At 42.5% G+C, this 27,694-nt stretch overlaps 1 protein-coding gene across 14 annotated transcripts; it reads left to right on the top strand.

Annotated features, from left to right (window-relative positions):
* Positions 1–324: 324 nt before the first annotated feature.
* Positions 325–26,721, top strand: ZNF268 (zinc finger protein 268). Of its 14 annotated transcripts, none has more exons than XM_054444932.2 (7): positions 327–466; positions 785–869; positions 6,560–6,760; positions 10,197–10,323; positions 10,615–10,710; positions 12,157–12,262; positions 17,212–20,666. In XM_054444932.2, exons 2-7 carry the CDS (start codon positions 837–839, stop codon positions 17,228–17,230), a joined length of 582 nt encoding a protein of 193 aa, XP_054300907.1. In that variant the 5' UTR covers positions 327–466; positions 785–836; the 3' UTR covers positions 17,231–20,666. The 14 variants fall into 14 exon arrangements, 13 of the variants coding, with proteins under 13 accessions (XP_054300899.1, XP_054300907.1, XP_063502960.1 ...); XM_054444931.2 differs by having other exon boundaries at positions 334–634; XR_010122723.1 differs by lacking the exon at positions 12,157–12,262 and adding an exon at positions 26,702–26,721 and having other exon boundaries at positions 346–634; positions 17,212–19,865.
* The last annotated feature ends 973 nt before the right edge of the window (positions 26,722–27,694 follow it).

The following is a 27,694-nucleotide window of genomic DNA, read 5'->3' on the forward strand; positions in this document are numbered from 1 at the left end:
GGAATTTTACGAATGTGTTATTAAAGTGTAAAGCAAAATAAGACTTTTGCCATTTCAGTAAAGCAGGGACTAGAACACTTGTAACCTAACTTACATCCCTCCAACCGTTGAGCCATTGGTGTCAAGTATTTTAATTCTCTTTATAATTTAAAATCTGCAAGCGCGGGAGCTCAGGGACCGGGCCAGGAAGGCCTGAGCTTCCGGGTCACCTTAGCACGCTCTCTGCCGGTGGCCCTTGGCCGGAGCCCTCTGGCGCGGGAGTAACTCCTCGCAGAGGCCTCTGGGAGTTGTAGTTTTTTGCCTTTGCCTCTCAAGACGCAATTCCTGTGCGACATACGTAACGGCCGCCATTGTTCCGCGCCGATGGCGCGAGCCTTGTTCCGCAGATAGCGTTCGTCGCCCGTCGTGGTCAACTGGCCAGCCGAGTCTGGAGTGGTTGCGAACCCTTCTGGCTGCAGATCTGGAGGTGGAGGCAGTACCTCGGACTCTATCCTGCTGCCCCTTCAGGGTTTGGAGGAGCCGGAGGCGCGGAATTCCTCCGGTTTCAAGGCGGCGGGACGGGATAGAACTAATCTGCCTTAACTCTCTCCTGCTGCAGACCCGGGGCGGTTGCCTGACCCTAACCTGTGTGTTGGTGAGGGTGTGGAGATGGTGAATCCCGTGCTGTGGGAGGGAAGGAGCCTCAGCTCTGAGAATGGCAGGCAGCCCTGGTGCCTCGGACCTTCCTCCTGTGGGTTTGGGGACTGCTGGGAGACCTCTTTCTTCACTGTGTTCTCTCTTCTAGCATCCCTCGCGTCCTGTCACCTCCAGCGAGGCACACAAAACTGACCGTAGGGATGGCCACCAGGGTCCGGACAGCTTCTATTTGGGTGAGTAGGGGTTTTCTATCATTCTTGAAAAACTCTCCCTGAATGCCCACGTGTGCGCACTCCATCTATTCCAGAGTCTGAATTTGCCAGGAGCTTTCTCCTCCCACCGCTCTTTTAGGCAACTGGATCGTCGTTTAGAGCGTGTTAGACTTTCCAGAAATGCTTCTTGTCATCCGACTTCCTTTTTTCCTCTTTTCATCAATCTGTTTTCTAACAACTTTGTACGCTGAACTTTGGAGTTAAACAAGGGATACTCACCCATCTTTCAGTTTTTTCAGCCTTTATTTACTGAGAGTCTTATGTATCTGGGATCTTTGAACCTTATTTTGGAAATTACAAACTTTTTTATTCACTTGTTCAACACTTTTGTTTATTGTATTTTGTTTGCTGGACCCTGGGGCAGGTGCTAAAAATGCAAAGATGGGTTGCTCATCATCCCTGTCTTGAAGAACAGTGGTCTAGGAATGGTGGATAAGAAAGACACAATGACAGGTTAATGAGTGCTCTGGGAGCAGGCTGTGGAAATACACGGAGACATGCAGGAATGGGTCAGTTTTGGAAGTAAGGACACCCCCTAACCCCTTACTCCCAAATGCTTCAATGATTAAGAGATTCTTAAACTTAGGTTTGAAAGATGACAAACCTAAAGTAGACAAAGGATTAAAACCAGCCTAGGAAAAAGAAGTAACGTGCAAATTTGAGAGGCTTGAAATGACCTCATGGTGAACTTTGGGCACTTTAGGGTTGCTGAAATGTAGAGTTTAATGGTGATAGTAGAGGTATATTAAAAAATGAGGCTAGAGCCGTAGGCCTAAGATCATAGAGGGCTTTGAGGACCCCATTAAAAACTTGGATTTTATCATATAGGGCAGGCGGTCCTCAGCCCCCACGCTTCAGACTGGTACCAGTCTGTGGCCTGTTAGGAACTGGGGTGCATGGCAGGAGGCGAGTGGCGGGTTAGTGAGCATGACTGCCGGAGCCCCGCCTCCTATCAGAGGCTGCATTAGCTTCTCATAGCACAAACCCTATTGTGAACTGCGCGTGCAAAAGATCTAGGTTGCGCACTTCTTATGGGACTCTAATGCCTGATGATCTGAAGTGGAACAGTTTCATCCAGAAGCCATCGCCGCACCCGACTGCCCGTCCATGGAAAAATTGTCCTCCACAAAACCGGTCCCTGGTTTGGTACTGTTGATATAGGGGAAGGAGTTTACTTATTGAAGTGTTTTCACAACGAATTTGAAGGTAGAACAGTCTAGTCTGCAGCAGGTAAGAGAATATAAGGGTTTAAGTAAATTAGTGGTTTTGAGAAAGGAGAGGAGGTGGCTGGGTGCAGTGGCTCCCACCTGTAATCCCTGTTACTCGGGAGGCTGAGACAGGAGAATCGCTTGAACCCAGGAGGCAGAGGTTGCAGTCAGCCGAGATCACGCCACTGCACTCCAGCCTGGGTGACAGAGCAAGACTCTGTCTCAAAAAAAAAAAAAAAAAAAAAAAAGGAGAGGAGGTAAAGAGGTAAAGAGGCAGAAGAAATTAGATTTCATAACTAGTTGGGTGCAGTGCTAAGAGAGGCAGAAAAGCCAGGGATGACAACTGGAATTCTACTCTGTGGGCCTGGTTGGGAGTGTCACCATTTGCTGAGTAAGGGAAGACTGTCAGAATTGTGATTGGTAGATGGGGAAGATTTCAGTTTTATATGAATTGGCTCCTCTAGGTAGAGGTTGCAAATTAAGTTGGCCAAAGTAGCTCAGGGAGAACGTGTTCCCTAAGAAGAAAACTGAGGACAGTGGTTAGGGAAATGACAAGAGAAAGCAGGGGAAGAGGTGTTGGAGACTGAGATGGAACCCAAGAAAAGTGAGATAAAATAGAGACATGTAATTCACACTTAAAGAAAAGGAAACCTCAAAAATGCTTGTCAAGTGACATGTATGAGGGAGATCAAGTAATATTAGATCATTGTCTTAGTCTGTTTGTGCTGTTGTAACAAAATATCACAGACTGAGGAACTTATAACGGATACTACTTTCTCACAATTCTGGAGGCTGAGAAGTTGGAGATCAAGGTGCTGGTGAATTTGGTATCTGATGAGGCCTGCTCTCTGTTTTCTTTTTTTTTGGAGACAGTCTCTCTCTGTCCCCAGGCTGGAGTGCAGTGGTGCGATCTTGGCTCACTGCAACCTCTGCCTCCTGGGTTCAAGTGATTCTTCTGCCTCAGCCTCCCAAATAGGACTACAGGCATGTGCCACCACGCCCAGCTAATTTTTTTTTTGTATTTTTAGTAGAGATGGGGTTTCATCATGTTGGCCACAATGACCTCGATCTCCTAACCTCATGATCCACCTGTCTCAGCCTCTCAAAGTGCTGGGATTACAGGCATGAGCCACTGCGCCCGGCTCTGCTCTCTGCTTTCAAGATGGCACTTTCTTGCTACATCCTTACATGGTGGAAGGGGGCAAAAAGGGAAGAATGCTGTGTCCTCACATGGCCAAAGAGATGGAAGGGCCAGGTGGCTCTCTGAAACCTCTTTTAAGAGGGTATTAATCTCATTCCTGAAGGAGAGCCCTCATGACTTAATCACTATTAAAAGGCCCCACCTCTTTATTTATTTATTTATTTATTTATTTGAGACTGAGTCTCGTTCTGTCTCCCAGGCTGGAGTGCAGTGGCGATCTCTGCTCACCACAACCTCTGCTTCCCGAGTTCAAGTGATTCTCTTGCCTCAGCCTCCTGAGTAGCTGGGATTACAGGTGCACACCACCACGTCCAGCTAATTGGCCCCACCTCTTAATACCATCACAATGGGGGTTAAGTTTCAACATGAATTTTGGAGGGATGCAATCATTCAAACCATAGCAGTCATAGAAACCTAAATGGAATTTAGTGGTGATGGGCTGTGTGTGGTGGGTCACGCCTGTAATCCCAGCACTTTGGGAGGCCGAGGTGGGCAGATCACCTGAGGTCAGGAGTTCAAGACCAGCCTGGCCAACATGGCGAAACCCCGTCTCTACTAAAAATATGAAAATTAGCTGGGCGTGGTGGTGGGCACCTGTAATCCCAGCTACACGGGAGGCTGAGGCAGAAAAATCGCTTGAACCCCAGGAGTAGGAGGTTGCAGTGAGCGGAGATCATGCCACTGCACTCCAATCTGGCGACAGAGTGAGACTCTGTCTCAAAAAAAAAAACCAGAAAGAATGCGTGGTGGCTACTTTAGCTTGGGTGCTCAGGGAAGGCCCCCACTGAAGAAGTGACGTCTAAGCTAAGTCTGAGTTACAATAGCAAGCCAGCCTTGGGAAGAGCAGGTAGAAGAGCATCCAGGATGGGAACAGCCAGGGCCAAGGCTGTGAGGCAGGAGAAGTTTGATGCCTTTGTAACCTGGAAGGAAGGACGTTGTGGCTGGGAGTAGGGAGTAAGAGAGAGGAGAGCAGATGAACACAGGTGGCCAGAGGCCAGATCAGGCTAGGAAACCATGGGGTCCAGGAGAGGGTGTGGTGCTAAGAAAGGGAGCAACATGATCTGCTTAGGATTTCCAAAGACCCTTCTGAGTGCTGAGTGGAGAACAGGTTGTAGGTGGCAAGTGTAGACACAGAAAGAGGGGGAAGCAAGAGACTGATGAGGTGCCTACAGTGGTTCACACAGGTAGCAGGGATTTTGTGTAGTGTGGTGGAAATGGAGACACTGGTCAGAGTTGGGGGATGTTTGAAGGTGGAGTCCTCTTTTCTAAGAACCAGCATATGCTTTTTATCTTGTTGATTGTCATTCTGTAGTGTGGTTTATTTTCATTAAGTATTCCTGGTTTTATGTTTTGTTTTGTTTTTTTTTGCCATTTCAACCAAATGTTAATGGTCAGTGTCTACTACGTATGAGGTTCTGTGCTAAATCTTTTAATAGGTATTATCACCTTAAAACCTCACAGTAGCCCTAGCCCCAGGTGGTGAATACTGTTATTCTCCTTTGATGGGTAAGGGTACTGAGGTCCAGAAAGGGCTAGTTGGAGACCAGGTGGCACCCCTGGTCAATGTAGAGCCAGGACTTGAACCCAGATATTCTGGCCCTATGTGCATTTTTCTGGCCTGTGTACTCTATTTAGTCTCTGGATGTAGGTTGAGGATTTCTTGAGGCAGAGATTCTAGGATCCTAGACCCTGAAATGTAGAGTGAAATGTAGAGTTGGGTAGACCGTGCCCAGTGTCCACAGAGAAGGCTCTGAGACATAACCTTCTTTCTTTTTTTTTGGAGGTGGAGTCTGGCACTGTCGCCCAGGCTGGAGTACAGTGGCACTCACTGCAACCTCTGCTTCCCAGGTTCAAGCAATTCTCCTGCCTCAGCCTCCCGAGTAGCTGGGACTACAGGTGTACGCTGCCACGCCTGGCTAATTTTTTTTTTGTATTTTAGTAGAGACGGGGTTTTACTGTGTTGCCCAGGCTGGTCTTGAACTCCTGAGTTCAGGCGACTCACCCACCTCGACCTCTCAAAGTTCTGGATTACAGGCATGAGCCACCACGCCCGGCCTCCAGGGAATAATCTTAATGTCCATTAATGGTGAATGATAAAACGTGATGGAATACTATTCAGCAACAAAAGGAACAAACTGTTGATATGTGCTATGACAAGCATAAACCTCGAAAGCATTATGCGAAGTGAAAGAAGCCAGACACAAAAGACTAGATATTATATGATCCCATTTATATGGCACACGCATGCATACACATATACTTGCAATCCCACTTCTTTTTTGTAACACAAAAGCTAGCTTTCTGTATGTACTATTCTTCCCCTTGTCATTATCACTAAGAGTATATATTGATCATTGTATTATACCAATACTGGTACATAGAGGTTGTTCGCTCCCTCTTACCTATCTCTGTCCCCTTTTACTGGCTGTATAGATGGCCCATAGTGTTTTCAACCAGTTATGTAGTTACAGATATTTGGGTTATAAAAATGCCTCAGTGAACAGCCTTTTTATGTCGTTTCATTCATTGTTTCTTTTTCTAATTTTTTATTCCTTTTTTTTAGGCTTTCCCCACTTTTCACCTGTGCCGCCTTCTAGGTTGTTGGCGCTTTTTTGTGTTGCTCCTAAATTTAATCTTCATTTCTGAATTTTTTTTCCTAATTTATGTATTTATTCTGATATTTCTCATTTCACATTTTCCAGATGTCTAAGCATCTACTTTCTAGGCTCTTTTATTTTTTGTATGTCTGTCCTTTCAAAGTTTCGTTTTTCTGATTTCTTTTACTTCATTTTGAAATATTATGTTACAATTTTTATGTGGTCAGATATTTTGGTTATGTTTTTATTGTCTGTCAGAGCCTCCTTTGGTTCCTTATTCCCTCATAATAATGTTGTATGGGTATTCCCGCTGCCCTCCCAAACCAGCCTATTAAGACGCCATTTGGTTTGTGGCAGGAAGTCCCTGTTTGGAGGCTAGGATGAGCCAGGACATTTTTCTCTAGCTTTGCTGTTTGAGGGTCTGCCTCTATTTTTATCATGAAGGGCTCAAAACTTGACTTGAACTCTTGGTGCTAAGCCTTGTCAGGAAGCCATTTCTTTTCTGCCTCTAACCCTGCATTTCCTGAAGTTAAACCTGCCTTGTTTTCTAATGTGTTTCTCTCACATTTATGTGATGTGACCCCTATTTCCTTTTCCCAAAAGGAAATAATGCTCGCTAAAGTAAATTTGCTCTTGAGTCCACAGGTCCCACCTCTCCAAGAACGAAACAGTTCATGGGATGGGATCAGAAAGCTCCAAGGTCAGGAATCCATCTTGGGCCAAGGGACTCCTGGTCTGCAACCTCTCCCTGGAGCACCCAGGCAGAAGCAGAAGAGTCGCAGAACAGAGAAAGTCCTAGAGTGGCTATTTGTTTCCCAAGAGCAGCCAAAAATCACCAAGTCCTGGGTGAGCTTCTCATTTGTTTATTCCTAGTGTTTTCTTTATTACCTTTTTTTTTTGGTGCGGAGAGGGATGGAGATCCTTAGGTCAGAGGGTTAAGTTAATCACTCCTCAGTTCAGTTCAAAACCCCCCCGCTTTTTTTTTTTGAGACAGGGTCTTGGTCGGTTGCCCAGACTGGAGCGCAGTGGTGCAATCATAACTCACTGCAGCCTCAAACTCCAGGCTCAAGTGATCCTCCAGCCTCAGCCTCTTGAGTAGCTGGGACAGCAGGCAAGTGCCACCATGCCTGGCTGATGTTTTTTATGTTTAGTAGAGAGGAGGTCTCCCTATGTGGCTCAGGCTGGTCATCAACTCCTAAGCTCAAGCAGTCCTCCTGCCTCAGCCTCCTGAGGTGCTGGGATGACAGTCATGAGCCGCTGTGCCTGGCCCATGGCCCTTTTATCATCATTGGTTCATGTAAGGTCCTTATCTACCTTTATTTATATATTCTCTTATTTCCTTATACTCAATTTTCATCTCCTTCCCCATCCCCAAAAAGTTATTTTGTGTTTTATGTGTATCCTTTTTTTAAAAAAATGTGTGTTTACATAATACGTATTGTTCTGGAAGCTTGTTAGAAATGCTGAATATCAGAGTTCACCTCAATGGTGTTAATGTCAGACTCATCATTTTAATAACATTCAGTGATTCATGCACATTAAAGTTTAAAACAAACTTACTATGAAGCCTATATTCAAATTTTTTCCTCAGGTGCTTATTTTACTTCCAATATTGGCTTGCTTTTTTACTCTCTTAATGCTTACTTTTGATGAACAGGTATTTCTAACTTTTACTGAGTCTGGATTGCAAATTTTTTTATTTTATTGCTAATGATTTTTGTGTCCTATTGTTTTCTTATCCTGAGCTCATAAAGATCTTTTTCTTTGTTACTTTATTACTTTACCTTTCACTTTTCGATTTACAATACCTTTGGGATTGAGTTCAAATCCATGAACACAGGACAGGGTCCCCCCATTATTTAGATCTTTGATTTTTAAAAGTCAATGTTTGTAGTTTTGAGCATACAGATCCTACACAGATATTTTAGATTTATATGTAAGTTCTTTCTGTTTTGTTGTTGCTGTTGTAAACAGTATCAGCGTCTTAATTTCTCTTTTTTTTTTTTTTTTTGAGGTGGAGTCTTGCTCTGTCACTCAGGCTGGAGTGCAGTGGCACAATCTGGGCTCACCTCACTGCAGCCTCCGCCTCCTGGGTTCAAGCAGTTCTCCTACATCAGCCTCCCGAGTAGCTGGGACTAGAGGTGCGCACTACCACACCCGGCTAATTTTTGTATTTTTAGTAGAGACAGGGTCTCACCATGTTGGCCAGGCTGGTTTCAAACTCCTGACCTCAAGTGATCCACCTGCCTCGGCCTCCTAAAATGCTGGGAATACACGTGTGAGCCACAGCACCCAGCTAGTTTCTTAATTTCAAAATCAAATGATTTATTGCTGTTATATAGGCATATAGCCAACTTTTATGTATTGACCATGTATCCTGTGACCTTGCTACATTCACTAGTTAGTTCTAGGAACTTTCTTAGATTTTTTGGTATTTTCTTCATAAACAGTCGTGTCATCTTCATCTTTTCGTTGGCATCCTCAGTTTCCTTACTCTTTCTGTAAAAAAGGACAGTTTTGTTTCTTTCCAACCTGTATGCTGTTAACTACAAGTTTTATTTCTTTAATAGATACATAATTATCAATTAAGCTTATCTGTTTGTTTTTTTTGAGACGGAGTCTCGCTCTGTCGCCTAGGCTGGAGTGCAGTGGCACGATCTCGGCTCACCGTAACCTCTGCTTCCTGGGTTCAAGCGAGTCTCCTACCTCAGCCTCCTGAGTAGCTAGGACTATAGGCATGTGCCACCATGCCCGGCTAATTTTTTTGTATTTTTAGTAGAGACGGGGTTTCACCATGTTAGCCAGGATGGTCTCGTTCTCCTGACTTTGTGATCTGCCCACCGCGGCCTCCCAAAGTGCTGGGGTTACAGGCGTGAGCCACGGTGCCTGACCCAAGTGTATCTGTTTTTGAGTAAGTTTGGTAATTTGCGTCTTCCAAAGAATATGTCCTTTTCAACTAACTTAACCAAATTTATGTGCATAGAGCAGTTAAGTCTTTTCATGTCTGTGAGTTCAGTAATGATAACTTCTTTTCATATCTGATGCTTGTCATGTGTGTCTTCTATTTTTGCTTCGACGTAAGTTTTCATTTGTATAAATACCTGGGGTGTAGTTGCTGGATTATATGGTAAGACTGTTTAGATTTGTAAGAAGTTGCCAAACTGGCTTCCAAAGTGATTCTACCACTTTTCATTCCCACCAGCAATGAATAAGAGTTCCTATTGCTCCACATCCTCTCCAGCATTTGGTGGTCAGTTTTTTGGATTTTATCCATTCTAATAGGTGTGTAGTGGTGTCTTACTTTTGTCTGGATTTGCAATTCCCTAATGACATATGGTATTGAGCATGCTTTGTATGCTCATTTACCATCTGTATATTTTCATGTTTAGATCTTTTATCCCACAGAGTGGCTGCTACTTACAGCAGTTACCTTTTTAGTCCATAAAGTTTTAATGTGTCTTCTCTTCTGGGTACCAATAGTACCCTTTCACAGATTCCACCTGACACTGTCAAATAGCATTGCTTCCTTCTTCCTTTGTGCCCACGTTGTAATTTGTGTTCTTTTTTCTTAGCTTCTTGGACTTTCAGTTGCATTTGCATATGTAACTTTTCTTCCTTCTGCAGTGCTGAAAGCTTCTTGGCATCAGGACTGTATTTCATTCATGTTTATATTCCTGGACATAGAGGTCGGTAACTGTATTGCAGAAGTAGGAGTGATCAGTCGAACTTGTTTGCCTGACTGTCCTGCCTTTAGTACTGAAGGTCCCATATCTGAGCACCCTTGTATAGATGGTTTCTAGGATAGCTTAAAACTTTAAAGAGGTCGGGCGTGGTGGCTCATGCCTGTAATCCTAGCACTTTGGGAGTCCAAGACGGGCGGATCACAAGGTCAGGAGATGGAGACCATCCTGGCTAACACGGTGAAACCCCGTCTCTACTAAAAATACAAAAAATTCAGCTGGGCGTGGTGGTGGGCACCTGTAGTCCCAGCTACTCGGGAGGCTGAGGCAGGAGAATGGCGTGAACCCGGGAGGCGCACCTTGCAGTGAGCCAAGATCACACCACTGCACTCCAGCCTGGGCAACAGAGTGAGACTCCATCTCAACAAAAAAAAAAAAAAAAGAAAAAGAAAAAGAAAGATGACTGATTTAATGCACACTGATGCATGTTTTCAATATAATTTTTGTTCTCACAAAGCTAAACATAAAGGACACTCTAAACAGCTAGTTTTCCACAAACCTAGTAAAATAACTTGAAATTGGATGAGAATATTGTATTTCAGGGACCTTTGTCATTCATGGATGTGTTTGTGGATTTTACCTGGGAGGAGTGGCAGCTGCTAGACCCAGCACAGAAGTGCCTGTACAGGAGTGTGATGTTGGAGAACTATAGCAACCTGGTGTCCCTAGGTAAGTGCTGCCTCCCTGAGGAGGAGTGTCCTCGATCTCCAGGCTTCTTCTTGGTTGCTGAAAACTGGAGGCCTTCTGTGAAATACTTAGTGATTTTGGACTTAGATTTTAAGGCCAGATTTTCTTAGTTCCCTATTGGCAGCAGAGTATGCCAGTGGAATGGTCTTTACTTTGCCAAATTGCAAAAAGGCAGCTTCATCATGCTACCTCCAAACCAAATCTTTCCCATTCTTCGGAATCTCTGAATCTCAAGCTGTTTGTTCCAGGTTGTCTATGATTTTCTATTTAAAGGGTATCAACACACCAAACCTGATATCATCTTCAAGCTGGAACAAGGAGAAGAGCTGTGTATGGTGCAGGCCCAAGTTCCAAATCAGTCCTGTCCAAGTGAGTGATGGAGACAAATCTTTTCCTTTTTATTTAGAATTAGCATGAATTCCAATGTGATGTGCTCCTCTTGTTTGTACTTTGCCTTGTGTATTACCATGCGCTTTTTTTTTTTTTTTTTTTTTTTTAATTTGAGACAGAATTTCACTTTGTTGCCCAGGCTGGAGTGCAGTGGCGTGATCTCGGCTCGCTGCATCCTCTGCCTCCTGGGTTTAAGCAATTCTTCCGTGTCAGCCTCCTGAGTAGCTGGGATTACAGTTGTGCGCCACCACTCCCAGCTAATTTTTATATTTTTAGTAGAGATGGGGTTTTGCCATGTTAGCCAGTCTAGTCTCGAACTCCTGACCTCAGGTGATCCGCCCGCCTTAGTCTCCTAAAGTGCTAGGATTACAGGCATGAGCCACCATGCCCGGCCTTACCATCCACTCTTAATCTTCTCGTTGGCATCCTTATTTCCCTCCTTACTCTATCTTGGTGATAGACTCATTTCATTATGCATTTTAGCAAGCCTTTCCTCTTTCCTTCACTTGATGTGACTCTCATGCTCCTTCTCTTTCCTTTCTATATTTTGAAAATTACATTTAAATCCCTTACACATAAATTCAACCACCACAGTCCCATCTTCCTTCTTTTTGAAACCTGTTAGTAGATTCTACCCCTTTTGTGCTTCTCTATGCTAATGGCTTTTTTTTTTTTGAGATGGAGTCTCGCTCTGTCACCCAGGCTGGAGTGCAGTGGTGCAATCTCGGCTCACTGCAAGCTCCGCCTCCCAGGTTTATGCCATTCTCCTGCTTCAGACTTCCAAGTAGCTGGGACTACAGGCGCCTGCCACCACGCCTGGCTAATTTCTCGTATTTTTTGTAGAGACAGGGTTTCACCATGTTAGCCAGGATGGTCTCGATCTCCTGACTTTGTGATCCGCCCACCTCGGCCTCCCAAAGTGCTAGGATTACAGGCATCAGGCACCGCACCTGACCTTGCTAATGGCTTTAACATTATCACTTTGTACCTTCTGAGCACATTCCTTTGTCATTTGATAGTGTCCATGATCCTGCAGTGACACCTGTTGATCCTGCTCTTCTGCTGCATGACCAAGCACTTTTTACCTTCATGTTCTACTGGGCTTCTCTTGCTCTTCTGAATCCAAGGGGTCTTTATTCTTCATTTCCCTCATATAGTGTAACTTTTAAAAGACTTATGTGTTAGCTGAGCATGGTGGTGTGCACCTGTTGTCCCAGCAACTTGGGAGGCTGAGGTAGGAGGATTACTTGAGCCCACGAATTTGATGCTGCAGTGAACTATGGTTGTGCCACTAGACTCTGGCCTGGGTGATAGTGAGGTCTCATCTCAAAAAAAGAAGACATCTGTCTGAGTCCATTTGTGTTGCTATAATAAAATACTATAGACTAGGTAATTTTATAAAGCACAGAAATTTATTTCTCACAGTTTTGAAGGCTGGAAAGTCCAAAGCCAAGGTGCTGGCAGGTTTGGTGTCTGGTGAGGGCCTGCTCTGTGCTTCCAAGATGACGCCTTGTTGCTGCATCCTCTGGAGGTGAGGAACACTGTGGGACAGAAAGAGGGGCAAAAAAGGCCTTAGATCGTTCCCTCAAGCCCTTTTAGAAACCACTAATCCATTCATGAGGACACAACTTAATCTTCTCTTAATACCACCACAATGGAGATTAAGTTTCAACATGAGTTTTAGAGGGGACACATTCAAACCTTAACAACTTCCATTTGGAAGATTTAAGTTCTTTTCCTCTACTGGTAATTGATAGCCAAGTTGATCTTTTATCTGCCCTTTGGTCCTTGTTTTGATTGATTGACTGGCATCTTCCTTGTACCACTCCCTGGCCTCGTTTTCAGAAACTGGAATCGTCTCTCACACTGCTCCATAGCCACCTACATACCACCTTCTTTTCATCTTTCTTCTCTTTGTTTATCCTGTTTTTTAAATTCTAAGTTTTTTTTCCTAACACTGGGGAAGTCAGCTTGAATTTCCTTTCTGTGCAGGGCTCCCTTACTGATTTTGGTACAGCGTGTTAGCATTTTGTTTCTTTAAAAAGAGGTCTTTTAAAACCCTCATCGTCTCAATTCCCACTCAAAATGAGGCCAGTATTATCATGTCTGGATTGTTGTATTTAGCTAAATTTATTCATTGTACTCTTTTTATACTAATTCATCTTCGATGTTACTGTCAGATATATTTCCCTGAACACCCCATTTATTCTATCACTAGCATGACAGCATAAATCAACAGTTAGTCCTTGCATTACTAGGATTGTTTCAGCTGCAGTTGTTGGTCAATCCCAGACCAACTAGTTTAAGCAGAAGTGATTTATTATTACACATCACAAAAGGTCCTGAAGTGGGGCAGCTCCAGGATCAACTAAGTGATTGACTCACTCAATCACCAAGGGCCCATCTAGGTATGTTGGCATTTTCCTTAGGTTATCTTCTTTAATGGCCCTCAGATGGCTCTTGCAGTTCTAGTTGATGCCTGTGGATATACCAGTGGCCAATGAAATAAAAAGGGCTGTTTCTTCACACATGAGTCTGTCAGACAGGAAAACTCATCCCAGGAAGTCCCAAGCAGACTGATCATGTTCAACAGGCTAAATTTTTGTCACATGCCCCTGTCTGATGAAGGCTCTGGAAAGGGAAATGGGGCTATCTCTGTTGGCTCAGATAAATTATGCTTTACCTTTTGGGAGTGGGACTGGGGATAGAAATGGGTCCTCACTTCCCTGACTGAAGCACATCACCTAGATAGGGGTGGAAAAAAAATCAGGTTACTGCCAGCCAGGAGCAGGGCAGAAGAACCACTGGGTAAGCAGCACTATCTGCCTTCACCTTCCTTGGCCAGGCAGCACCTGTCACACCCTTCTTCCCAGCCATCCATCTTCAGATATTTGCTGCAACCCATATGTTGGTTCTTGTACTACATTAATACAAGTCTAGGATCCTGTTCCCATTCAGAGTGGGGAGTAGTTCTTTATGGTCTATAGACTTATAATTAAAGATAAATTAAACACATCCAGCCATCCAAATGTAGAGGGATAGAGACAAGTCTAGGGTCCCCCAGTTCCAGGAGGGCAGCAGCAGTGAACACCACATGGTAGCCACTGGTTTACACTGTTGGCTTTGTCAGAATTTCTTTCTGTGGCAGTGAAATAAGTTACCTGGTGAACCTTTTTTTCTGCTTTCCAAGCATAATTTCCTTTTCCATCATCATCTGTGATTAAACTCGAGATGGTCATTGGGGAAACGGCTTTTCTGTAGCTTCAGAATCTCAATTCTCTTGGTGTGTATTTGGGTTCCCAGTGATTGCCTTTGGACCATAGCCAGGAACCATATTTAATATGGTCTTGAATCATGTTTAAATAATCTTCAAGCTTAAGAATGCTTGATCATGTTCAACAGGCTAAATTTTTTACAGGAACCATGTGCCAGGTGCAGTGGCACATGTCTGTGATCCCAGCAGTTTGGGAGGCCAACGTGGGAGGATCACTTGAGGCCAGGAGCTTAAGACCAGGTTGGGCAACATAGTGAGACCCCAGCTTTACCAAAAATTTTTAAAAATTAGGTGGTCATGATGGCTGTTGCCAGCAGTCCCAGGTACTTGGGATGCTGAGGTTGGAGGATCAGTTGAGTCTGGGAGGTTGAAGATGCAGTGAGCAATGGTTGCACTACTGCACTTGAATCTGGGTGACAGAGAGGGATCCTGTCTCTTTTTGTTTTTGTGTTTTTTTTTTTGAGATGGAGTTTCGCTCTGTTGCCTAGGCTGGAGTGCAGTGGTGCAATCTCGGCTCACTGCAACCTCCACCTCCCAGGTTCAAGCGATTCTCCTGCCTCCCCCTTCCAAGTAGCTGGGATTGCAGGTACGTGCCACCACACCTGGCTAATTTTTGTATTTTTAGACAGGGTTTCACTATGTTGGTCAGGCTGGTCTCGAACTCCTGACCTCAGGTGATCCCGCCTCAGCCTCCCAAGGTGCTGGGATTACAGGCATGAGCCACCATGCCCGGCCAACCCTGTCTCTTTAAAAAAAAAAAAAAAGGCCAGGCGTGGTGGCTCATGCCTGTAATCCCAGCACTTTGGGATGCTGAGGTGGGCAGAACACGAGGTCAAGAGATCAAGACTATCCTGGCCAACATGGTGAAACCCCATCTCTACTAAAAATACAAAAATTAGCTGGGCATGGTGATGCATGCCTGTAATCCCAGCTACTCGGGAGGCTGAGGCAGGAGAATTGCTTGAACCTGGGGGGGCGGAGATTGTAGTGAGCCGAGATCACACCACTGCACTCCAGCCTGGCGACAGAGTGAAACTCCATCTAAAAAAAAAAAAAAAAAAAAGCCTGTCTTTTAGTTACTGGGTTTGGTATTCCCTGATTTTTTGAATTCTTTGAACTCTACCTTGAGGTGTCAAGTATAATCCTGTTTTTGCCATTATTGTTACAGAGAACATGCTGTAGAGAAGACACATTAGATTTCAGATGACGAAAGCAGAGATACAGGCACCGAGCAAAGATAAGGATGGGTGTTACCAGCACCAGAAGGAATGGAAGGATAAAGTACAGGGTTTGATAGTTAGGATGGCTTCAGTATCCATGAACTATGAAAGTCTACCAAAAAAATAGTGACAGTCAAACACAGGAGCAAATCTGATTCTAGGGCACAGAGTAATTATTCACTGGCCTATTTTCATTTTGTTGGGGACAGTTTTTACTATAGGACCATTTAATAATATCACTCCTTCTCAAGCCATTGTGAAAACCAAAAGTGCTCATATTTATTTGTCAGTGCATTAACGGAAGATAATGCCCCAGTGGGGAATTGATGTTTGGGGAGATAGAATTTGATGGTTGTATACAAAATGAATAAGAGGGATCAGATTTAATAGGAAAACTACCTGCAGTTTTTCACAGTAAGCCTGGAGTGAGGTGTTAAGAACCCCTGATCTGCTCTGCTTTCTTTTAATATCCTTTTCTTTCATTACCCTGGTTAGTATGTTGTTTTGGGGCATCTATCTATTTTCTACTCAACCTCCAGATATTTCCTGTTGTGACAAAGGATTTGATCCTTAGTCTTATTTCCTATCTATTTTCTATCTTTCCCTTTTTGTTTTTGTGTTCACACAGCTGTTTGCCTACCCTGTGCCCATTCTTAGCCATGCCTGCTAGAGAAAACATCTTCAGTCTCTTTTTAACTCTTGTGGTAGTTGCCTCCATATTTCTAAATAACCAGCTTATTCTGCTACACCTTGGCTTTCTCCCCTAATGATTGCTCAGTATAGAAAGGTGATTTACTTCTCTTTCACTCTCCTCCCTCCATACCTTCCCACTGTATACACACTCATGATGGAGACATGTCTCTTCTCATGTTTCCATGCCTCCATCATTCTGATAGTTATTTCATAATTTTGGTTAAATCTGTCTTCAGTTTTTATGTTGGTATGACTGTAATTCCTGTTTATAGGTAAATCATGCAGGTGTACAGTGATTTATTTTCGTTTCTAAATTTGTATTTTTTCTGTAGTTAATTTTTTGCTTATTTAATTTTATCATTAATGTAGTCATCATATATTCAATTCCAGACTCTCCTTTCAGTATCTGAATATTCTTGGCTGATACTTTCAGCCAAATTATTAATTGTATTCCTTTTTTCTTCCTAGTGATATTGACTGCTAAGTTTTTCTGACTTGCTTCAGAGTAGCTTAGTTTTTTTAAGGCCTGCTGTGCAATTTTTATCCTGGGATCTCCTTTTTGATTTTATTTTCTATATCCTCTGTCATTTCTTTTCTTGGAGCAACTCAAGAGTAGCTTCCTGGAAAAGGGTGATACAAACATTGAGACTGGTGCATCTGAAAATGTTTTGACTTTATTCCTCATTGCTCTATTTTCTGTCCTCTAGTTTTCCTAATGAGAAGTCTGATGGCATTCTAATTTTTGTTACATTGTAGAAAGCTTTGTTTTTGTTTCAGTTTTGATTTCTCTGAATGGTTTTAAGAACTGCTGCTTGTCCTGTTAAGGAATAATGTTCCCTCTCAGTTTATTTTTATCCATTTACTAGGTATTGAGATGTTATTCCCAGGAGGACTGGGAAGTAATCTGCATTGTTCTCTGCCATTTCTCTAGAAGTTAGCATAGTGTTTGGCACATAGTAGGTATTTAATAATTACTTTTTTAATAAATCTAATGTTCATAGATCCCTAATGACATCTTTATATTATCTTCATTGTTCCTTTTGCCTATTTTGCCTTCTTTATCCAATATGCAAAACTTTTAAACTTCTTATCAGTTTACTATGCCTATCTTCAGTTTGGTTTTTCTTTTTCTCAGTACCCAGTAGTTTGAGTGTTTTTATACCTGAGAATTTATTTATATTCAGATCTGATATCTGAAACTAAAAACCTCATGATATGGCATTTCATAGGGAACTTTCTAGTGTACCACAATCATGTGATTTATAACATGTGACCAATTGTTCTCATTTCTAGACACAGTCTGGAAAATTGATGATCTTATGGATTGGCATCAGGAAAATAAAGCCAAGCTGGGAAGTACGGCAAAAAGCTTTGAATGCACTACATTTGGAAAACTATGTCGTCTTAGTACAAAGTATCTTTCAAGACAAAAACCTCATAAATGTGGCACGCATGGAAAGAGTTTGAAATATATAGATTTCACTAGTAATTATGCTAGAAAGAATCCTAATGGGTTTCAGGTACGTGGAAAATCATTCTTCCATTCTAAACATGAGCAAACTGTTATTGGAATAAAATACTGTGAAAGTAATGAATCTGGAAAAACTGTCAATAAGAAATCGCAACTTATGTGCCAACAAATGTATATGGGCAAAAAACCCTTTGGATGCAGCTATTGTGAGAAAGCCTTCAGCAGCAAGTCATACCTTGTAGTGCATCAGCAAACTCATGCCGAAGAGAAACCCTACGGGTGTAATGAATGTGGGAAAGACTTCAGTAGTAAATCATACCTCATTGTACATCAGAGAATTCATACAGGAGAGAAACTACATGAATGCAGTGAATGCAGGAAAACATTCAGTTTCCATTCACAGCTTGTTATACATCAGAGAATTCACACAGGTGAGAATCCCTATGAGTGCTGTGAATGTGGGAAAGTCTTCAGTAGGAAAGACCAGCTTGTTTCACACCAGAAAACTCATTCAGGACAGAAACCATATGTGTGTAATGAATGTGGGAAAGCTTTTGGTTTAAAATCACAGCTCATTATACATGAAAGAATTCATACAGGAGAGAGACCATATGAATGCAATGAATGTCAGAAAGCCTTTAATACAAAGTCAAACCTTATGGTACATCAGAGAACCCATACAGGGGAGAAACCTTATATTTGTAGTGATTGTGGAAAAGCCTTTACATTCAAGTCACAGCTCATTGTACATCAGGGGATTCACACAGGAGTAAAGCCCTATGGGTGTATTCAGTGTGGTAAAGGATTCAGTTTGAAGTCACAGCTCATTGTACATCAGAGAAGTCACACAGGAATGAAACCTTACGTATGCAGTGAATGTGGCAAAGCCTTCAGGAGCAAGTCATACCTTATTATACATACAAGGACTCATACAGGAGAAAAACTCCATGAATGCAACGATTGTGGGAAAGCCTTCAGTTTTAAATCACAGCTCATTATACATCAGAGGATTCATACAGGAGAGAACCCCTATGAATGCCATGAATGTGGGAAAGCCTTCAGTCGGAAATACCAGCTTATGTCACACCAGAGGACTCACGCAGGAGAGAAGCCTTATGAATGCACCAACTGTGGAAAAGCTTTTGGTTTAAAGTCACAGCTTATTATACACCAGAGAACTCATACAGGGGAGAAACCATTTGAATGTAGTGAGTGTCAGAAAGCCTTTAATACAAAGTCAAACCTGATTGTACATCAGAGAACTCATACAGGAGAGAAACCCTATAGTTGTAATGAATGTGGAAAAGCCTTTACGTTCAAATCACAGCTCATTGTACATCAAGGAGTGCACACTGGAGTAAAACCCTATGGATGCAGTCAATGTGAAAAAACCTTTAGTTTGAAGTCCCAGCTCATTGTACATCAGAGAAGTCACACAGGAGTAAAACCATATGGATGCAGTGAGTGTGGGAAAGCCTTCAGGAGCAAGTCATACCTTATTATACATATGAGAACTCATACAGGAGAGAAACCACATGAGTGCAGGGAATGCGGGAAATCCTTTAGTTTCAATTCACAGCTCATTGTGCATCAGAGAATTCACACAGGAGAAAATCCCTATGAATGCAGCGAATGTGGGAAAGCCTTTAATAGGAAAGACCAGCTCATTTCACATCAGCGAACTCATGCGGGGGAAAAGCCTTATGGGTGCAGTGAATGTGGGAAAGCTTTTAGCAGCAAGTCATACCTAATTATACACATGAGAACTCATTCAGGTGAGAAACCATATGAATGTAATGAATGTGGGAAAGCCTTCATTTGGAAATCACTACTCATTGTACATGAGCGAACTCATGCAGGGGTCAACCCTTATAAGTGCAGTCAATGTGAGAAAACCTTCAGTGGGAAATTACGCCTTCTCGTACACCAGAGAATGCACACAAGAGAGAAACCATATGAATGCAATGAGTGTGGAAAAGCCTTCATTAGGAATTCTCAACTCATTGTACATCAAAGAACTCATTCAGGAGAGAAACCCTATGGGTGCAATGAATGTGGGAAAACCTTCTCTCAAAAATCAATTCTCAGTGCACATCAGAGAACACATACAGGAGAGAAGCCTTGTAAGTGCACTGAATGTGGGAAAGCCTTTTGTTGGAAGTCACAGCTCATTATGCATCAGAGAACTCATGTAGATGACAAACATTGATAATTTTATGAAACTCTGAAAAGTGGATTCACAAGAGATAGAAACAGAATCATATAAAGAGAAACTCTGTAAGTGGAATCATCTTGTCATCTTCCAGAAGACTCATACTGAATAGAAACTATGAATACACAGCATATGGAAAGGCATCCACAGAAAGCTGTTCTTTACATGCGAAAAGATAGTAGACAATACACAGGAAAACTGAATTTAGTAACCACTCTGAAAATTTTCAGCAGCGTCATACCTTTTTTAAAAAAGTTAATACAGGTGAGGAATCATGTTAAACGTAAAGTCATTTTACTAATGTAAGATTCACAAAGAGGAAACTTCATGAACCAGATGAATATAGAATAGACTTCTTTGAAATTCATAGTTTACAGAATTTTAATGAGAGAAATTATTGAGCTAATGAATGGCAGAATTAACAAAATTACAAACATTTTATGTATCGGAAGCATATACCTTGGAGGAACAATGCTATAAGGGAAAGTTTAAATCTAGAAATGAGAAATCTGTAGGGAAAAAATATAAATCTAGAAATGAGAAACCCCTAGGAAAAAATACGAACATCTATGAATGTACCAGATAAGCCACAGCTGGACTGTTAACCTCACGTTAGAAGCTTCATTCTAAAGAAAAAAAAACAAAAACCAACCTATTATTAAATCTGAATTAATATTAATTTTGAAGAATTATTTCCTTTAGGAATCATTTTAAGAGAAATTTTATTCCAGGTGTTCCAAAATTTCAGGAAAAGATTTGAGAAAATTCTCAATTATAAATAATAAGATACAGATTATTTCAGTGTACAAGAGAATCTAGTAAGGAGGTTAAGAATAAGAAATAACATCCCAGAGCCTACAGGGATATTTAGATATCTTCCTATGTGTACTACATAATATGAATTTTGCAGTTTGGCATTTTACTTGTGAACGCCATATGTGAAACAAAAGTAAATATCATCTTCCAGAGGTTTCTACTCTGCATACCAACATTGTTTCTTTGTGTCTTACCAAATGCAACTTGTTACTAGAATATGACATTAAAAATGCATTTCCACACTGCAAACATTTTCTAGGGCTATCTTTTGCCCTTTGGAAGCAGTCTTGGCAGCAACCTCTTTAGTTATAGTAATCAATATAAGGCACACTTCATGTGTTTGTGTAGCCTGGAATCTAGTCTACCTTCACAGGTTAGAACATCTTGATTTCCTCTTAGAGAAACATTCCCTCACGGTGTATGTAGTCACGATGGAACCACCATTCAAGATGCCCTGCCCAGGACTTGGTATGAGCACTATGGTCAGCTGAGGCTCAGAACTTTACATTGTTAATGGGTTTTTCAAGTTCAGAAAAGCAACGTGAGCTTTTGTTCTATGGTAGCATCTTGATATAATAAGTAGCTATTTCAATGGAGGTTCCCAGAACAGCTTTTGTTACTGTCATTTTCTTAACTTTGTTCACTTGTCTTTTATTTTGAGCTATTGGGTGTGCTTTTAATACATTCCTTGTTTGATTGCATTAGCCATTGTGTATCTATTGCATACAGGTTACTAAATCAGATGGCTTCAGAAATGGGTGGTAGAGGAGTAGGCAGAAACTTGCAAGCATATGTGGATATTTGGAAATGGTTGTTTCCCAAGACAGGATGGAAGTCTTTCAAGTCTCCATTTATATTCCACGGCAGAAACTTGGCCCATGCTATGAAGTCATGAAATGAATTGTTGGCATCATGTGCCCACTGAGGCTCCGGGGAAATGGATAAGTTGTCATTGAAAAATTTTAGACAGAATTCTGGAGTGTGGTCAAGAGGAGACTGCTTTTGATACCCATGTATAACATGGAGAATAATGATCTTAAAACTTCAATTTAAGATTATGTGTCATCAGTGATAATACTTAGTTACATGTAGCTATAGAGTCAGAGTGGTGAAAAATTCTGCCAGTTGCTTACTCACAAAATTAGTTTTCTTCACTACCTCATCAGGTTTGTTACGTGAGTGGGCATTAATCTGGGAAGAGTGGGACCCTGGCAGTCAGATTAGGGCTATCTTGGAGGAATATGAGGATTCAACACTGCAGATATTTCTGAAACACCTTCCACTTTGTACTCTATTAGATACCCAAAGAAATTTTCATCCTTGAAGTGGACGAATTTAATGATTTCTGAACGCCTAACTCTTGTGTTCTGCTTATACAGAATCCAGTCTCAAGATACTTGGGGTGAAGAATGATGATTCACAGAAGGGAAGAGAAATCTTACATAAACAAATAATTGCAGATATTTGCTAAAGTGTATCCCCCAATCTGGGAAATACTGCAAAGGTGTATATTATTATTGATGTACCAAAGAAGACAGAATAAATTCATAAGAGAAAGTTTATATTCAGTTTACTACTACCTAGGGTTGTATTTTAGTTTGTTGTTCTTTCAGATGCAAATCTACATGCAGCCTTGCCTGGTAGAAGCCAGAAATGTTGACAGTATTGAGGACAGCACTCAGATACTGTGGGAAAGAATAATACTTGATTAGGACTTAATATTGTTTAATGAAATGAAAATTTTACAAAACAGAAATTGAGTTACTGGTTTGTAAATCTACCTGGTCCTTCTACCCCAGCCCCAGAAAAGAAAGACATTCCAGAGATTTTGAGGAATAGTTATAAGGAAAATCCAAGGAAAGATAACCCCAATATTTTACAACTTCCCCATCAAATAGAAATTTAGGAGAAAAAATGACTTGCAAACCATATTTGTGAACATAGGTTTAAAAATTCTAAATGGAATTATAGCAAACCAATGTATAGCTAACAACAAGAAAGTCATGATATTAGGTTTAACAGACTATTAGTGCATCCAGCATCCTTTGTTCATTACCAGCAGAATCACTATTTATAATTGCAGTGTGCCCACTTAAAAAGATATATGGGGCCAGGCACGGTGGCTCACACCTATAATCCCAGCACTTCGGGAGGCTGAGATGGTGGATCACCTGAGGTCAGGAGTTTGAGACCAGCCTGGCCAACATGGTGAAACCCCTCTACTAAAACTGCAAAAAAATAGCAGGGCATGGTAACCGACACCTATAATCCCAGCTACTTGGGAGGCTGGGGCGGGAGAATCACTTGAATCTAGGAGGCGGATGTTGCAGTGAGCTGAGATCGTACCACTGTACTTCACCCTGGGTGACAGAGCGAGACCCTGTCTTAAAAAACAAAAGAGTATGTTTGGAAGATTTAATATTAGAAAATATTTTAATTAGCTACCAGATAAAACTCATAGGGATTATCTCAGTATATGCTGATAAATCACTTGATGGAATTTAATACCCATAGATGACACTAAAATACTATTAAGTTGGGAATTAAAATTAACTCCTGTAACTTGGTGGGGAATATATGTTCTGAAAACACAAATGTCATACTTAATGATAAAATAGTAGAAAGATTCCTTTAAAGTAAAATTAGCCAGGTGCAGTGGCTCATCCATGTAATCCCAGCCCTTGGGGAGGCTGAGGCTGGAGGATTGCTGGAACCCAGGAGTTCGAGACCAGCCTGACCAACATAGGGAGACCCTGTCTGTACAAAAACTTTTTAAAAATATTAGCCAAGTGTGGTCAGGCGCTGTGGCTCATGCTTGTAATCCCAGCACTTTGGGAGGCCAAGGTGGGCAGATCACTTGAGGTCAGGATTTCAAGACCAGTGTGGCTAACATGGTGAAACCCCATCTCTACTAAAAATACAAAAGTCAGGTGTGGTGGCACGTGCCTGTAATCCCATCTACTCGGGAGGCTGAGGCAGGAGAATTGCTTGAACCTAGGAGGTGGAAGTTGCAGTGAGCCAAGATTGCACCACTGCACTCCAGGCTGGGTGACAGAACAAGACTCCATCTCAAAAAAAAGATTAGCCAGGTGTAGTGGCATGTGCCTGCAGTCCCAGTTACTGAGGAGGCTGAGGCAGAAGGTTAGCTTGAGTCCAGTAGTTCAAGGCTACACTGAGCTATGATCATGCCCCTGCACTCCATCCTGGGCAACAAAGTGAGACCCTGTCTGTAAAAGCAAAATTACAAGAATGTGCATCACTTTTATGAAATGAGTAACATCTAGCCAATGTGTGAAAACAAGGAATGTGAGGAATTAGGGATGGGTGCAGAAACAAAACTGCCATGAATTGGAGATGTGATTATGTAATGAGGAAACCCAAAATAAACCACAAACAAATGTTTAGAACTGCCAGTAGAATAGCAAGTATGCAGTTGTCAGTCAGTATCCATGGAGGACCCACCCCCCAACCACAGATACTCCCTGTGGGATGCTCAAGCTCCTTATATGGCATAGTATTTGCATTTTTTTTTTTTTTTTGAGATGGAGTCTCGCTGTATTGCCAGGCTGGAGTGCAGTGGTGTGGTCTTGGCTCCCTGCAACCTCTGTCTCCTGGGTTCAAGCTATTCTCCTGCCTCAGCCTCCCTAGTAGCTGGGATTACAGGCACATGCCACCACGCCCAGCTAATTTTTGTATTTTTAGTAGAGATGGCGTTTCACCATGTTGGCCAGGCTGGTCTTGAACTCCTGACCTCGTGATACACCCTCCTCAGCCTCCCAAAGTGCTGGGATTACAGGTGTGAGCCACTGGCCTGTATTTATTTTTCTTAATTCTTTGCTAAAGGGCCAGGTAGAGTTATTTATTTATTTCTTGTAGAGATGGGGTTTTACCATGTTATCCAGTCTGGTTTCAAACTCCTGGGCTCGAGCAGTCCACCTGCCTTGGCCTCCCAAAGTGCTAGGATTACAGGCGCGAGCCACTGCACCCAGCCATAAATCTTAAATAAATTCTGATTTTGGTATAAATGGTATATTTAAATTTAAATAAAGTTGCAAGTTTTAACATGTCACTCTTTAATTTTCAATATTGTTTCAACTACTTGTTAGAAACACAGGCCATTAAAACAATAAAAAGGCTGGGCATGGTGGCTCATGCCTGTAATCTCAGCACTTTGTGAGGCTGAGGCAGGTGGATGACTTGAGGTCAGGAGTTCAAGACCAGCCTGGCTAATATAGTGAAACCCTGTCTCTACTAAAAATACAAAAATTGGCCAGCTGTGGTGGCATGCACCTATAATCCAAGCTACTCAGGAGAATTGCTTGAACTGGAGAGGTGGAGGTTGCAGTGAGCTGAGATTGTGCCATTGCACTCCAGCCTGGGCAGCAGAGTGAGACTCCTTCAAAAAAAATTAATAAAAGCAAGCACATAGGGTGCACATTTGCCCTTCCCTCTTGGGATCCAGGGTGACCCCACAGGTGCTGTTCATCCCAAACTTTGACCTGGACTGTTCCAGTGTTTTGTCTCAGTGTTTCTCCCTTTTTTTTTTTTTAGCTTTTGTGAAGAGGGAGTTTATTTTTATTTTTTATTTATTTATTTTTTTATTATACTTTTAAGTTTTAGGGTACATGTGCACAATGTGCAGGTTAGTTACATATGTATACATGTGCCATGCTGGTGCGCTGCACCCACCAACTCGTCATCTAGCATTAGGTATATCTCCTAATGCTATCCCTCCCCCCTCCCCCCACCCCACAACAGTCCCCAGAGCGTGATGTTCCCCTTCCTGTGTCCATGTGTTCTCATTGTTCAATTCCCACCTATGAGTGAGAACATGCGGTATTTGGTTATTTGTCCTTGCGATAGTTTACTGAGAATGATGATTTCCAATTTCATCCATGTCCCTACAAAGGACATGAACTCATCATTTTTTATGGCTCCATAGTATTCCATGGTGTATATGTGCCACATTTTCTTAATCCAGTCTATCATTGTTGGACATTTGGGTTGGTTCCAAGTCTTTGCTATTGTGAATAGTGCCGCAATAAACATATGTGTGCATGTGTCTTTATAGCAGCATGATTTATAGTCCTTTGGGTATATACCCATTAATGGGATGGCTGGGTCAAATGGTATTTCTAGTTCTAGATCCCTGAGGAATCGCCACACTGACTTCCACGATGGTTGAACTAGTTTACAGTCCCACCAACAGTGTAAAACTGTTCCTATTTCTCCACATCCTCTCCAGCACCTGTTGTTTCCTGACTTTTTAATGATTGCCATTCTAACTGGTGTGAGATGGTATCTCATTGTGGTTTTGATTTGCATTTCTCTGATGGCCGGTGATGGTGAGCATTTTTTCATGTGTCTTTTGGCTGCATAAATGTCTTCTTTTGAGAAGTGTCTGTTCATATCCTTTGCCCACTTTTTGATGGGGTTGTTTGTTTTTTTCTTGTAAATTTGTTCGAGTTATTGTAGATTCTGGATATTAGCCCTTTGTCAGATGAGTAGGTTGCGAAAATTTTCTCCCATTTTGTAGGTTGCCTGTTCACTCTGATGGTAGTTTATTTTGCTGTGCAGAAGCTCTTTAGTTTAATTAGATCCCATTTGTCAATTTTGGCTTTTGTTTCCATTGCCTTTGGTGTTTTAAACATGAAGTCCTTGCCCATGCCTATGTCCTGAATGGTAATGCCTAGGTTTTCTTCTAGGGTTTTTATGGTTTTAGGTCTAACGTTTAAGTCTTTAATCCATCTTGAATTAATTTTTGTATAAGGTGTAAGGAAGGGATCCAGTTTCAGCTTTCTACATATGGCTAGCCAGTTTTCCCAGCACCATTTATTAAATAGGGAATCCTTTCCCCATTGCTTGTTTTTGTCAGGTTTGTCAAAGATCAGATAGTTGTAGATAAGCGGCGTTATTTCTGAGGGCTCTGTTCTGTTCCATTGATCTATATCTCTGTTTTGGTACCAGTACCATGCTGTTTTGGTTACTGTAGCCTTGTAGCATAGTTTAAGTCAGGTAGCGTGATGCCTCCAGCTTTGTTCTTTTGGCTTACGATTGACTTGGTGATGTGGGCTCTGTTTTGGTTCCATATGAACTTTAAAGCAGTTTTTTCCAATTCTGTGAAGAAAGTCATTGGTAGCTGTTTCTCCCTTTTTTGTACTGGGATTTCTCCCCAGAAACAAACCCATATGTATAAAAAGTAGTTGGGCTTGCTATAAAGATGACTAGTGGAAACCTCAATAGAGGTATGATTTCCTAAAATAAATCTTGTTTATATATTACAGGGCAAAGTAAAACAGCAAAGCTCCCGCCTCAGCACTCAGGGTGCAGGCCCCACTTTTCCTCATCTTTTCCTCCTGTGGCCTCCACATATCCCAAAGGTGAGGTGACATCTCCCCAGATTGGTCTGGAAAATGCACTGGTCGTTACTGTGGGTGTACCCTACAGGAGTCTTCAGATATGGAAGCTCTGGATCTCACTGTGATGCACCCCCCAGGGGGTCCCCAGGTTGTGAGGAAAAGGAAGCTTTAGTCCTCACTGTGGTTGCATCCCCCACCAGTGGTCCTCAGGTTGGTCCTGAGGAGAAGGAAGTTCTGGTGCTCAGTGTGATGTACCCCCATCCAGGGGTCCCCAGGTCCTGAAGAGAAGGAAGCTCAGAACCTCACTGTGGACGCCCCCACCCCAGGGGTCTCTGGGTCAGTCCTGAGGAGGATACTCTGGTCATCACTGTGATCTACCTCCCAGGGGTCCCCAAGTTGGTCCTGAGAAGAAGGAAGCTCAGAACCTTTGGATGTGCCCCACGAGGGTCCCTAGGTCAGTCCTGAAGAGAAACAAGCTCCAGTCTTCACTGTGGTTGTGCCCCACAGTGGTCCTCAGGTTGGCCAGTGGAGAAGGAAGCTCTGGTTCTCAGTGTGATGCACCCCCCAGGTTGGTCCTGAGATGAGGTAAATTCTGGTCATCACTGTGAAGTGCCCCTCGGGGGTCTCCGGGTCCTGAGGAGAAGGAAGTTCTGTTTGTCACTGTGGATTCCCCCCGCCAAGGGTCCCCAGGTCAGTCCTGAGGAGAAGGCAGCTCTGGTCTTTACTGTGATGCAGCCTCTAGTGATCCCCAGGTCCTGAGTAGAAGGAAGGCCTGGTCCTCTGTGGATTCAGCCCAGAGGTCTGTGAGCAGAATGCAGGTACTGCAAGCAGGCTAGACAAGGTGTGTGTTTGCACCCCTTCCTTACTACCTGGGCACAGTGTCGGATGGTCAGTGCTTCCTGTTTTGTGATGGCCATG

Source organism: Pongo pygmaeus, chromosome 10 (genome assembly GCF_028885625.2).
Source record: "Pongo pygmaeus isolate AG05252 chromosome 10, NHGRI_mPonPyg2-v2.0_pri, whole genome shotgun sequence".
NCBI lineage: Eukaryota > Metazoa > Chordata > Mammalia > Primates > Hominidae > Pongo > Pongo pygmaeus.

Coding starts and splice junctions, on each gene's coding strand:
- ZNF268 (XM_054444924.2), top strand. CDS start 837: ATGGCCACCAGGGTCCGGACAGCTTCTATTTGG. Junction 870..6,559: donor TCCGGACAGCTTCTATTTGG/GTGAGTAGGGGT, acceptor TTGAGTCCACAG/GTCCCACCTCTCCAAGAACG. Junction 10,324..10,614: donor TAGCAACCTGGTGTCCCTAG/GTAAGTGCTGCC, acceptor TTCTATTTAAAG/GGTATCAACACACCAAACCT.